The 14,701-nt window shown below is 40.8% G+C and overlaps 1 protein-coding gene across 2 annotated transcripts in view; it reads right to left on the bottom strand.

The window, feature by feature from the left end:
- The window catches only part of PLEKHB2 (pleckstrin homology domain containing B2), a 50,428-nt gene that overhangs the window by 22,094 nt on the left and 13,633 nt on the right, over window positions 1–14,701 (bottom strand). The window contains exons 1-2 of one of the 2 annotated variants that reach the window (XM_073625827.1): window positions 4,001–4,148; window positions 208–255 (exon numbers count right to left, since the gene is read on the bottom strand). In XM_073625827.1, the coding sequence (XP_073481928.1) occupies window positions 208–255; window positions 4,001–4,061 (109 nt within the window). In that variant the 5' untranslated portion in view covers window positions 4,062–4,148. Of the gene's footprint in view, window positions 1–207; window positions 256–4,000; window positions 4,149–14,701 lie in introns of those variants that run through there. The other variant, XM_073625828.1, reaches the window with a different exon arrangement.

Here is a 14,701-nt window from a genome sequence, read left to right as displayed (position 1 = left end):
GCCATTATGAATTGAATTCCACAGAAAATGAAAGAGGCTGCAGTTTGAAAAGGAAAGGTCATTTTTAATAAAATTTCATGACAATATAGTTTGTGTAGCAATTGTGTATGCTACATCATTTATTTTTTTTGCTATTTTTATTTCCATGAAAGTGGAGTTACCATTGTGTTTATAAAGGATACATACTGCCTTATATACTGTACTTACTTTGTCGAAGTAGCCATCCGCTTTTTACATAAGCCATATCCTCAGCTTCTGAAAAAAAAAACAAAAAAACAAAAAACCCACTGAAATGTTTTATAATGCAATATAGTGATAGTATGAAAATCTGAAATGAGTAATGCAATCAAAGCTTGCCTTTGTTTTCAGTTTTGGATAGAGTGGGGAAAGGTGAAGCCTCTGTCTAATGACATCTGTGACTTTTTATGGTGACCACCTATGGTCAGGGTAGAAAGTCACCCAGATTGGACGCAGAGAGCAAACCAGTCACATATTTGAATTGTTTTCCCATTCTACCAAAAAGAAGGCTTATCATTGCTGCATATGGCAACGTTTGGGAGATTTGGCTTCACACTACCTACTTTTTGACCATTTTCACTCTCCCCTTGTAACATCCTCCATGAGCTCCTGAACCTTCCCCCCCCATTTCTGTTGTTTGGAACAAGCAGTGCATTTTAGTTGGACTTTTTTTGAGTTACGAATACAAACTTGAATATAATTTTTTAAGACCAGAGTTTAGTGTCACTTTAATAAAAAACAAAAAAACAAAACCTCCATACACGTTGTAACAGGGCTATGAAAAACACATCTGTCCCTTGAGATGAGCTCTCTACTGAGACACAGGGAGTGTGTTGCTAGGTAAGGCAGAGCACACAAGTTATATAAAATAATACCAACATCGGTATACTTGGAGATTGTTCACCATGCTTAGATAATCTTGGGTTTATTATTTCACATTCAAAACAAGTCACATTAAATGATAAAACCTTTAACCACTTGCCGACCAGCCGCCGCAGTTGTACTGCGGCAGAATGGGACGACTGGGCGAAACACCATTATGTAATGTCGCTTCGCCCTGTGGCCAATGGTTCAGGAGGGGGGGGCGCTCTCTCATCCCCCACTCTTTTCCTGCGGCCTGCCAGGTTGCTTGCTTGGATAATGGTCTGGTATGGATTTTGGGGGGCCCCTACGCCATTTTTTAAAAAAAATTTGGCGCAGGGTTCCCCTTAATAACCTGAAGGGCCTGGTATGGATTTTAGGGGGGCCCTCATGCAATTTTTTTTTTAATTTTGGTTCAGGGTTCCCCTTAATATTCATACCAGACCCAAAGGGCCTGGTAATGGACTGAGGGGAACCCATGCTCTTTTTTTCAATGAGTTTTAGCTATATTGGGTCTATAGACCCAACAATTCTTTACAGCTGCGATCAGTTTTAAATAACAATTTTTCCTTTAGATATGACATTTTCCTGTGGTACGTTTCTAAACAGGGGAAAAATGCGCCACTTTACAGGCATACTATAGACACCCCCCCCCCCCAAACCACCCCCCCCCCCCGGGATGATATTTAAAGGATTATTTCATTTTTATTGTTTCACTTGAAGCATTAAAAAAATCACTGCTCCCGAAAAAACTGCCGTTTTAAAAAAAAAATGTTTGCATTGCTACATATGCCCTGGGGCAGGACCCGGGTTCCCAAACAATTTTTATGACAATAACTTGCATATAAGCCTTTAAAATGAGCACTTTTGATTTTTCATGTTAGTGTCCTATAGACTTTAATGGTGTTCCGGCGGTTTTCGAATTTGCCGCAAACCCTGCATATTGTTCGGCGAACACCCGATGTTCGAGTCGAACTTACATTCGACTCGAACATCGGGCTCATCCCTACTACAGTATTAAAAATTGCACACTTAAATTTATGAAAGAAAACTAACATTGTAAAGCAAGAGCTCTTCCATGCCTCCATTTTCTAATCCAAACTAGATTAAGCCCCCCGTTCACATCAGGCCGATGGAATTCGCATGACATGTGAGTGTGACTGGCTCTCAATAGAGCCGGTTTACACATTTTTGGGGCGGTGCGGTTTCCAAAAGGGTCCTCTGCATTTTTGGGTCCGGTTCAAGTGCAAATTCAGGCAAAAATTCAGCCCTGAATCGCACTTTAACTGGTGAACAGAAACGCACCGGACCGCAGGCTGGAAACCACGGCCGCACATATGTGAACCCGGCCTTAAGAGCATGTCCCTTGCCAGTAGCTCAGAATGGGATCATTGCCTCTGTGTGAAAGCAGTGGTCTCTCTGCAGAGGTCCAACAAGCCCCCCCACTGAGTGAGACCTATAGCTCTGCAATCAGCAAATTTAAACACTGCATAGCAGAAAGCCCCCTATACAGGTATAGTGATACAAAATAAGTTTTAAAAACAATTTCCAAATATATACATCCCACTGTTCTAGTACTCATCTGGAATATTAAAGGAATAATAAAAGGTGGACACCCCTTCACAAGCCAGTTATTTCCCAGATTTAGTTTGCACTACGGACAGTACTTGACACTTGTGGGGTCGATTTACCAAAACTGGAGAGTGCAAAATTTGGTGTAACTCTGCACAGGAACCAATCAACTTCCAGTTTTATTGCCGAAGCTTAATTGAACAAGCTGAAGTAAAAGCCCGTACACACGATACCGATTTTTGGATCGTTAGTACGGTGCTTTCGACAGCCGGTTTCTCTTTTTTGTCAGATAAAAACTGGATGTGCAGACTATAAAATTTTTGATGGCTGTGAACTCAACGTCCGATTTTCGTTTCATTAGTACAGTTTTTGTATGAAAAAAATCGCAAGAGCAAGACTACGCATGCTCAGAAATGAAAGAATACATACAAAACTATTCAACACGTTACGTCACTTCTGACGTTATATTCTGTCATACGAAAATTTTCGTCTTGTGAATGACCTCTTCACTTTCGACATGAGACTACCATACCACAAATGAAAGACGTTCTTTCGTCCGAAAATCTAAGCGTGTGTACGAGGCTTTAAAAGCTGATTGGCTACCATGCACAGCGGCACCATATTCTGAGTGCACTAGTTTTAGTAAATCTGCCACCCAGGTTTGCCTGCCAAGTCAAAACTCACATATTCATCATTAACATAGACAGGTGACTGATTTCCTCACGTTTCAATCAGATATCTATCAAAATCAGTTATATTGTAAAACATAAATAAAAAATGTTAAAATGTTTTCTTATGTATAAAAATGGTCCTGTGCCCCTTTATCTCAGAGCCGTGGTAAACGGATATTGGGAAAAAAATGGATTTTCAAGAACTAATGCCCCGTACACACAAGCGGAATTTCCGTCGGAAAAATCTTGGATGGTTTTGCCGACGGAATTCCGCTCAAGCTTGCCTTGCATACACACGGTCACACAAAAGTTCTCTGAACTTTCGACCGTCAAGAAAGCGGTGACATACAACACTACGACGAGCCGAGAAAATGAAGTTCAATGCTTCAGAGCATGCGTCGAATTGTTTCCGAGCATGCGTCATTTTTTGCGTATCGAAATTGCATACAGACAAACGGAATTCCCGATAGGAACTTTTTCCGACGGCAAAATAGAAAACCTGCTCTCAATCTTTTGCTGGTGGGAATTCCGCCAGCAAAAGTACGGTGGAGCATACACACGGTCGGAATTTCCGACCAAAACCTCACATCCGACTTTTGCTGGCGGAATTTCCGATCGTGTGTACGGGGCATATAAAATCACTGACCTTAAAACCTTCAACTAACCTTAAAAATTCAATATCAATAAAAAGATCAATGAAATCTGCTAATGTACCCCTAAAATTGCAGAACAATTGATTGGACGCAGTTGCAACAGCGAGAATGATTTTAAAAAATCCAATTATGGCGACAAAATAGGTAATTTATTGTCCGAATAGATCTGTACATCCAAGAACATTATAGGGATTACATCCTAAATGTAAGCTTCAGATTACATACCCTTTTTTAGTTTCTTGCTCAGAGCAAGGTCGGGGTCCCCTGGTTCCATATTGCTGGTCATATTGAAGGACCTCTGCTATGGTATGCTTTTGTAGAACCCACAACTATGATTGCAGGACTGAAGTACCTGAAGTATACTGATGATTAGGTAAGATATTTACAGCCTTGTTGTTGGGCTGGGAGTTTACATTAGAGTTGTCACCCTTGGGTCTGTTGCTCCACATCATCACATGCTAGTTGATGTAATACAATGAATTACACTGAAATTAACATTTTCAAAGCTTATTATGAAATCTTCTTTGTACACAGAATCCTACATTTTTTTTATTGGATATTTTTTATAGTAGAAAGTAAAAAATATTGTTTTTTCAAAATTGTCAGTTAGTGTCCGATTTGACCGCCGCAATATCGCAGTCTATAAGTCGTTGATCGCTACCATTACTAGTAAAAAAACAAAATAACAAACAAATAAATAAAAATATCCCATAGTTTGTAGACGCTATAACTTTTGCGCAAACTAATCAATATACGCTTACTGGGATTTTTTTACCAAAAATTTGTAGCAGAATACACATTGGCCTAAATTAATAAGGAAATTCGATTTTTTACATTTTTTTATTGGATATGTTTTATAGCAGAAAGTAAAAAATATATGTATATTTTTCTCAAAATTGTCAGTCATTCTTTGTTTATAGCACAAAAAATAAAAAATGCAGAGGTGATCAAATACCACCAAAAGAAAGCTCTATTTATGGGAAAAAAGGGACATCAATTGTATTTGGGTACAGCATCACACGACGCAATTGTCAGTTAAATTAATGCAGTGCCGTATCGCAAAATATAGCCTGGTCAGGAAGGGGGGTAAATCTTCCAGAGGTCTAGTGATTAACCTTACTAGGTCAATGTAAACACACAATAACTATGCATTAAAGCCAAAGAGCCACTGGAGGCCAGTAAATTCTATGCAAAAAAAGTTAGGTAAGAAAAAAAAACATAACACCCTAACATTCTTATATGCTATTATTATTATTTAATTATTATTAAACCTATTCATCTGGTTTACAATAAGTACCTGATTTTCTATTCCTTTTAGCGTGTAATCCCCTGTATAATAGTATTGATACAGAGAGATTCAGCCAGCAGTCTCATCTAATCAGGCTGTATTTTTCAACCTTTTGTTAGTCGCTGCACCCTTTAAAAGTATGCAAAATCTCAAGGCACCCTAGTTTAAATTGTACTTATCAATAGAAACCTGAGCCTGGGACAAAGCACACAAACAGTCTGATAAAATCACCTTCACATCAGTCTCCCATCACATGAAAGTTCCCCCTTCATGTCAGAGGCCCTCATCATATCAGAGGTGCACCTACACATCAGAGTCTCCCATCACATGAAAGTTACCCCCTATACATCAGAGCCCCCCCCATCACTACAGAGTCCCCCTATAACAGTCAGAGGCCCAATCACCCCTATACATAAGAGCCCCCCCAACACATCAGATTCCCCTATTACTAAGGAGTTCCCCCTGATCACAGAGTCCTCTCATCCATCTCTGATCCAGAGCAAAAAGAGTCTTGTGCTTGCGGCACCCAGGGGGGAGCTCAAAGGGCACCCTAGCTGAGAAACACTGTCATATAGCATTGCTCGGTGTTGTCAGTCTAATGCCCCGTACACACGGTCGGATTTTCCGATGAAAAAAAATGTCCGATCGGAGCGTGTTGTCGGATATTCCGACCGCGTGTGGGCTCCATCGGACATTTTCCATCGGATTTTCCGACACACAAAGTTGGAGAGCAGGAGATAAAATTTTCCGACAACAAAATCCGTTGTCGGAAATTCCGATCGTGTGTACACAAATCCGACGGACAAAGTGCCACGCATGCTCAGAATAAATAAAGAGATGAAAGCTATTGGCCACTGCCCCGTTTATAGTCCCGACGTACGTGTTTTACGTCACCGCGTTCAGAACGATCGGATTTTCCGACAACTTTGTGTGACCGTGTGTATGCAAGACAAGTTTGAGCCAACATCCATCGGAAAAAATCCTAGGATTTTGTTGTCGGAATGTCCGAACAAAGTCCGACCGTGTGCACGCCCTATTACACAAGGAACATATTTCTCATAAGTGAGAAAGGTGTCACTTCCTAAGTGGGGAGACAGTGGAGTCTGAATCACAAAAATGGATGAACAGAGTCAGATACAGTTGTGCTCATACGTTTACATACCCTGGCAGAATTTATGATTTCTTGGCCATTTTTCAGAGAATATGAACGTTAACACAAAAAACATTTCTTTCACTCATGGTTAGTGTTTGGCTGAAGATATTTAATATCAATCAACTGTGTTTACTCTTTTTAAATCATAGGAAAATATATATAACACTGCGCTGACCCAAAGTGTAACAAAAAGCAGCTACATACAAATGTGACTAACATTCAAAAGCATGTGGTAAAAAAATGTAGCACTGATGATGATAACAATATACGAGACAGAAGTGATAACCACTAAATAATAAAAAATAAGTATGATTATTGCAGCACAATAAACCAATCAAGTTCAATGGTGTCCAAATGAGTCAATATGGAATGGTAGTCCCATAATGGTGAGTGTGTGGAATAAATCCAACCAGAATGGAAAATCTTCACGTCTGTGTGTCATTGATTGTACGATCTTGAATGGGAAACAGATGAAATACGCTTACCGAAAATGGTGGATTCGGATGCCAGTGACACCGAATCAAACAGGCTCAGAGATTCACGATGAACAGGGTTGGTCCAAGAAACCTTGGATCTCAAGGGGAATCTTCCCTCTGCTGTCCCAGTCACGACTGCCAGTCCGAAAGGCCAAGGGAGAGCCCCAGCTGCATGGAGGTCTCAGAGGAATAGGTGATTCTGGCTCCAGCTGGGCTCCTCAACTTCTAAACCCAAATTTGAGAAAGGCCAAGATCATGTCTAAGGTAGTGAGAAGTCTGCTCAGGAATTTTGTGGTACGACGATCCGAGGAGCAATTGATGTTCACCTTTGGTGAACACATGGAGGAGAGGTCTAACCAGCGTTTCCTCAATTGCTCCTCGGATCGTCGTACCCCAAAATTCCTAAGCAGACTTCTCACTACCTTAGACATGATCTTGGCCTTTCTCAAATTTGGGTTTAGAAGTTGAGGAGCCCAGCTGGAGCCAGAATCCCCTATTCCTCTGAGACCTCCATGCAGCTGGGACTCTCCCTTGGCCTTTCGGACTGGCAGTCGTGACTGGGACAGCAGAGGGAAGATTCCCCTTGAGATCTGGGGTTTCTTGGACCAACCATGTTCATCGTGGATCTCTGAGACTGTTTGATTCGGTGTCACTGGCATCCGAATCCACCATTTCCGGTAAGCATATTTCATCTGTTTCCCATTCAAGATCGTACAATCAATGACACACAGACGTGAAGATTTTCCATTCTGGTTGGATTTATTCCACACACTCACCAATATGGGACTACCATTCCATGTTGACTCATTTGGACACCATTGAACTTGATTGGTTTATTGTGCTGCAATAATCATCTTTTTAAATCATCACAACAGAACCTACCCAAATGACCCTGATCAAAAGTTTACATACCCTGGTGATTTTGGCCTGATAACATGCACACAAATTGACACAAAGTGGTTTGAATTAAAGGTAACCATCCTCACCTGTAATCTGTTTGCTTGTAATTAGTGTGTGTGTATAAAAGGTCATTGTGTTTCTGCAATCCTGACAGACCCTTGCATCTTTTATCCAGTGCTGCACTGATGTTTCTGGATTTTCAGTCATGGGGAAAGCAAAAGAATTGTCAAAGGATCTGTGGGAAAAGGTAGTTGAACTGTATAAAACAGGAAAGGGATATAAAAAGATATCCAAGGAATTGAAAATGCCAATCAGTAGTGTTCAAACTCTAATCAAGAAGTGGAAAATGAGGGGTTCTATTGAAACCAAACCACGGTCAGGTAAACCAACTAAGATTTCAGTCACAACTGCCAGGAAAATTGTTTGGGACGCAAAGAAAAACCCACAAACAACTTCAGGTGAAATACAGGACTCTCTGAAAACATGTGGTGTGGCTGTTTCAAGATGCATAATAAGGAGGCACTTGAAGAAAGATGGCTGCATGGTCGAGTCGCCAGAAGAAAGTCATTACTACGCAAATGCCACAAAGTATCCCGCTTACAATACACCAAACAGCACAGAGACAAGCCTCAAATCTTCTGGCACAAAGTCATTTGGAGTGATGAGTCCAAAATTAAGCTTTTTGGCCACAAACATAAATGCTACATTTGGAGAGGAGTCAACAAGGCCTATGATGAAAGGTACACCATTCCTACTGTGAAACACGGAGGTGGATCGCTGATGTTTTGGGTATGTGTAAGCTACAAAGGCACAGGAAATTTGGTCAAAATTGTTGGCAAGATGAATGCAGTATGTTATCAAAAAATACTGGAGGAATATTTGCATTCATCAGCCAGGAAGCTGTGCATGGTACATACTTGGACATTCCAACATGACAATGATCCAAAACACAAGGCCAAGTTGACCTGTCATTGGCTACAGCAGAATAAAGTGGAGGTTCTGGAGTGGCCATCTCAATCTCTGGACCTTAATATCATTGAGACACTCTGGGGAGATCTAAAACGTGCAGTTCATGCAAGACAGCCCAAGAATTTACAGGAACTGGAGGCTTTTTGCCAAGAGGAATGGGTAGCTTTACCATCTGAGAAGATAAAGAGCCTCATCCACAAATACCACAAAATACTTCAAGCTGTCATTGATGTTAAAGGGGGCAATATGTTGTATTAAGAACTGGGTTATGTAACTTTTGATCAGGGTCATTTGGGTAGTTTCTGTTGTCATTATGATTTAAAAAGAGTAAACACAGTTGATTGATAATAAATGGCTTCGGCCAAACACTAACTATGAGTGAAAGAAAAGATTTTGTGTTATCATTCATATTCTCTGAAAAATGGCCAAGAAATCATAAATTCTGCCAGGGTATGTAAACTTATGAGCACAACTGTATATTTGGCAAGTAGAATATCTTAATGATAAACTGGCATAAAGCAGATTACGCATCAACATTTAAAAAACAGGAAATGCTAGAACTGGGTAACTATAGACCTGCCAACTTGACACCTGTTGTGTATAAATTATTTGGAAATTTTTTGAAATACATAAAAATATAGTAGCAAACAATCTAATATCAAAGAATCAATATTAGGATATGAAATATAGGTATAGATCAGTATTTATATATTTAAATGTAAGTTTAGGGCGGGTTCACATAGGTGCGGCTGCAGTTCACAGCATGGGGTCCGGTGCATTTCTGTACACCAGTTCAGGTGCAAATCAGGTCCAAATTTTTGCTGAGTTTACACCTGAATCAGACCCAAAGATGCACAGGACCCTTTTAGAATGCAGACCTCGGCTGCTCCGGAGCTGTGTGAACTGGCTCCATTGCAAGCTGGGCACAATCGCCTGTAATGCGAATTGGATGCCGGGAAAACCACATCCAATTCGCACATATGTGAACCCGGCCTAAATCTGGAAGTTGATTGTAATATATTTGGATTTTGCTACAGTGTTTAATACAGTGGGGGAAATTTACTAAAGCTGGTGAACACAGAATCTGGTGCAGCTGTGCATGGTGACCAATCAGCTTCCAGGTTTTATTGTCAAAGCTTATTTGAATAAGCTGAAGTTAGAAGCTAATTGGTTACCATGCACAGCTGCATCAGGTTCTTTGTGCACCAGTTTCACTAAATCTAGGTCCATCTCTGCACACTGTCAGAGCCCTGCTCTCCTCTATGGGGAGATCAGATAAAAACAGATCTCTCTCTCTCTCCATGTTTTTTTTTTTATTTCAGTTAAAAAAAAAAAAAAAAAAGACTTTACAACCACTATAAGTTATTTCTGGAAAAGAATGCATTGTGGCCACTAAATGGCACTGATGATATAAGAACTACGTGTATTAGAGTAAATTTGGCAATTATCGTTCTCATTGTGCGGATGTTTGTCACATCTGCACAGTGAACATTTTATATATAGACCCCTAAGAGTAACTTTTTTTTAAATCAGAAAATTCTTTATTGAGCCACAAAAGACAAGTTACATAGTAGACAGTCAAGCATTAAATATGACATCATATATGTTGTGAACTCAGATCATTCAATGCTTTCTTGACCATGTGTATTCAATGTAAATAAAGATTGTTACAGCAGTGGCATCAAATAGGTTTTACATTTATATAACAATAACAAACCGTATTGCGTAAGAGAACAAATATTCTCCCACCCAACACAGCTACCAGATGACAAACTGGTCATCTAACCATAAACCTTGCTCCTGGTCTGCACAATTAGGTTCAGTCTCCTGGATACACAGCATAAATACACCAATTACCGCCTCTGTCAAACAAGCAGTATACACTTAAACTTGAAATATTCTGTGCTTAATTAATTGTGGGGGTGCCAATCCCGGGGAGTCCAACCAAGGTTGCCATATAGAATTACATTTTCTAGATTCATTTCTATGCTGATATGTTAGATGTTCTCTGATAAGGATATAATTTACCTGTTCTATCCATTGTTTTTTGGTTGGAACATTTACAGATAGCCAGAATCTGGCCACCAACTTACGGGCCAGATATAATAATCTGATTATTGCTATATTATTAGGAGGGGGGTATATTTCTTCATCAATTGCTCCCAAAATACATATCAGGGGATCCAAGGGGACCCTAATTTGAAATACTGATGAAATTGTATCGGTAACATCGCCCCAATAACGGTGTAATTTGGGGCAGCGCCACATCAAATGAATCAGTGACCCCTCTTCTCCACACCGTTTAGGGCACAAGGGAGAATCCCTTCTGCCCCATCTATGTAATTGTATTGGCGTACGATAAGCTCTATGTAGCAAGAATAAATGCGAAAGTCTATGTGTTTGTGATACTGAAGTTAATGGCCCTGTCTGAAGGCATGTGTCCCAGATATCCTCGCTCACCTCTCCCAGGTCCTCTATCCATCTACGTCTGCATGGTAAATTTGCAGTGTCTTGTATAGCAGAGAGCAAATGTGAGTAAATGTGAGATATAAGACCCTTTTTTTCCTGACCATAGAAAATGTCATTTATTAGGGGATGGGTAATAAGTACAAGAGCAGCTGACCGGCTTTGAATCTGAAGGGCATGGCGTAACTGAAGATATCGGTAAAATTGATGTCTGGGAAACCCAAATTCCGATTGCAACTCCATAAAAGGTTTTAAAATATTTTGGTGAAATAATTGAGAAATATTATGAATTCCGGCATTCCTCCACAATTGGAAACCCTCCAGTTTATAGACTTCTGCTAGGTTCGGATTGTTCCATAGAGGGGTCTCTGCTAGGAAGCCCAGAACTAGTAATTTAGATTTGACCGTAGACCATAATTTTTTGAGAAGAACTATGGTGGGGGCCGTTTGTGGCAGGTGTAACAATCCCGCCTCCAAAATTGCCAGCACCGATGTATTTAATGTTCCAATTCGCAGCATGCTTTCAACCGAGTCAAAATCGTTTAGCAATCCAAGACCACTCAAATGTTGCAATTGAGAGGCATAAAAATATAGTTTAGGGTTGGGAACCGCAGCTCCACCCCGATCTTTACCATACTGCAAGGTGGAAAGACTTATTCTAGCAACTTTTTTCCTCCAAATTAGGGATCTAAACAATGTCTCAATACGATTAAACCACTGACGGGGTATCCATTGTGGAGAATTGTGCATAATGTATAGAAGCTGAGGTCCCCAGACCATTTTGATTAAATTTATTCTACCAATTACTGATAAGGGGAGCTTACACCAAGTATTGCATGTCATTTGAAGTCTTTTGAAAAGAGGTAGTAAATTATCTTCTAAGTATTTTTTTGGGTTGACTGACACATGTATTCCTAGATATTTAAATGAGGAGACCACTTTAAGCGGTCTTGCACTAACCGGCAGATCAACCATTGGCTCATCTACCGGAAGAATGACGGATTTACTCCAATTAATGGAGAATCCCGACAATGAACCAAAATGTTGTATTATCTCCATCACATTCGTAAGTGAAGCCTCCACATCCCCTAAGTAAAGTAAAGTGTCGTCCGCATAAAGAGAGATCTTATCAGAAATTGGGCCTCTGACAAAGCCCACAATAGACTGTGAGGATCTTACCACCTCTGCCAGTGGTTCAAAGGCCAGTGCGAATAGCAGGGGTGAGAGTGGGCACCCCTGCCTCGTACCTCTAAAAAGAGGAAATGAATCTGAGAGATCCCCATTTACGCGGATCCTGGCTGTGGGGGCCGAATACAGCAGCTTAACCCATTGAATAAAATTATCTCCTAAGCCAAAACGCTTCAAGGTTTCCCATAGGTACGGCCATTCGACGCTGTCGAAAGCCTTGGCAGCATCCAATGATAGTATTGCTCTTTTGCCAGGATTGTCGACAGGGATCTGGAGATTAAGAAAAAGTCTTCTTATATTAAGGGCTGTGGATCTCGACGGGATAAACCCGGATTGGTCCCTATGTACCACTTTGTGTATGACTTTAGCAAGTCTTGTGGCCAGCACCCTTGCCAACAATTTAACATCAGTTGTCAATAAAGATATGGGCCTATACGAGTCAGGTAGATGGGCCTCTTTACCAGGTTTAAGGAGAAGAACAATAATTGCTTCATTCATGGATTGGGGTAACCTTCCTATTTTTTTGGCATCTTCAAATACTTCCTTTAGGTGTACTATTAGGGTTTCAGAGTAGCGCTTATAAACCTCCGCCGGCAAGCCATCCGATCCCGGAGACTTACCAGGAGAGGAAAGCGTCAACGCCTCCAGGAGCTCCTCAACCCCAAGGGGAGCGTTCAACTGTGCTACGTCCTGAGGCGGGAGCTGCGGTAATTGGCAGTGATCTAGAAAAGAATTAATTTCCAACAGGGTAGGATTGACTTTCGTGGAGTACACATCAGCATAGAAATCCCTGAACGTGGATAATATTTCAGTATGGGAAGAAACCAGAGTGCCCGATGAGCTCATGATTGATTCTATGTGGGATGATCCCTTTTGGGAGCGTATCATCATAGCAAGCATATGCCCTGTGGTTTCTCCCTCCTCAAAATATTTTTGTTGAAGAAAAAACCTTTTCTTTTCCGCAGTGGTTAATATCAAATGGTTGGCCATATGCTGAGCCTCAAGAAAAGACCTCTCGGTGCTCTCCGAGGGGGATTCGATAAAAGCCGATTCAGTCCTCTTAACCTCTTTCAACACAGTTTGTTCCCAGTTCTTGGTCTCGGTCTTAATGGTGTTAATAGATCTGATAAATTGGCCTCTCAGAAATGCTTTTAATGTATCCCAAAAAATTCCCGGGCTAGATGAAGGTTTGTTAAACCTAATGAAAGATTCTAAGTTATCAAAAATGGGGTCAGGCGCAGGAAACAATGACAACCAAAAAGGGTTGAGTTTCCAGTAGTTCCTCTTTAGAACACCCGATGTGGAAATCTCTATGCATAGGGGAGAATGATCAGAGACAGTTCGTACTTCATATTTTGTAGAAGTTACTAATGGGAGCATCAAATCATTACCCAGACCGAGATCAATCCTGGAGAGACCTTTATGTGTAGCAGAGAAACATGAATAACATTTTGTCTGCACATGACTCATCCTCCATACATCCCTCAATCCTAGTTCCGCAATGAGGCGGGCAAAGGACGTTTGTCCTCCCCTCACCCCACCCAAAGGGATCTTTGCAGTCATTTTGTCCAGCTCTGCATCTAAATAGTTGTTAAAATCCCCAACAATAATTGCTGGTATCCCCGGGTGTTGTGAGAGGAAGGAGGCCAACGTCTTAACAACCTCTATCGAAAAGGGAGGTGGTATATATATATTTCCAATAATACATTGTAACCCATCTAGTGAACATACCAGAAAAACATAGCGACCGTGAGGGTCAACAATCGATAATGTATGAGTAAAACTTATATTTTTGCCTATCAGAATACTGACACCTCTAGCATATGAAGAGAAGACAGAGTGAAACTGAACGGTAAATAATTTTGTAGAGAATGGGGATTCCTGAGCAGGTAACATATGTGTCTCCTGAAGACACACTACTGAGGATTCCATGTGTTGAAGCATATGCAATACAGCTAGGCGTTTCACTCTGTCTCCCAGGCCCCTAACATTCCAACTAGTAAGCATTATCTGTTTAGCCATAAAGCATTAAAACGTAAATAAATGAGGGTAAGTTATATAGGACACATAGAGAATGCTCCAGAGAGCCGCCATTATTATGTCGAACAAGACCATAGAAATTAGGCAGTCTTTGGTGTAGCTTCCTCAGGCCAGGTAAAGATCGTTGAGGCAGTACCAGGACCAATGAAGTAACTGTGTCCCTGGGGACAAAAATCAAAAAGAAAACAGAATAAAACAGAAACTGTAGCGTCCACTAAGGACCCGCAACTGGGGGGCTAAATTCAGTAGCCGGCTTTGAAGAGCCAAAAGGCAACAGGCCTTGATTTACTTGCGTAGACTTAGCTACCATCAGTAAACTGTCCGTGTGGTATCCTCCGCCTTGAAGCAAATATTGCCATCTTGTGACTAGAACTATTATGAACGGATAATAATTGCACCATCATTGCTTTACTAAAAGAAATTTTCCTCTCAGAGTATAGGGAAGG

This window comes from Aquarana catesbeiana, linkage group LG04 (assembly GCF_042186555.1).
Source record: "Aquarana catesbeiana isolate 2022-GZ linkage group LG04, ASM4218655v1, whole genome shotgun sequence".
Classification (NCBI taxonomy): domain Eukaryota; kingdom Metazoa; phylum Chordata; class Amphibia; order Anura; family Ranidae; genus Aquarana; species Aquarana catesbeiana.
Note: the sequence above shows the minus strand (reverse complement) of the source record. Positions and strands in the feature narration are given on the sequence as shown.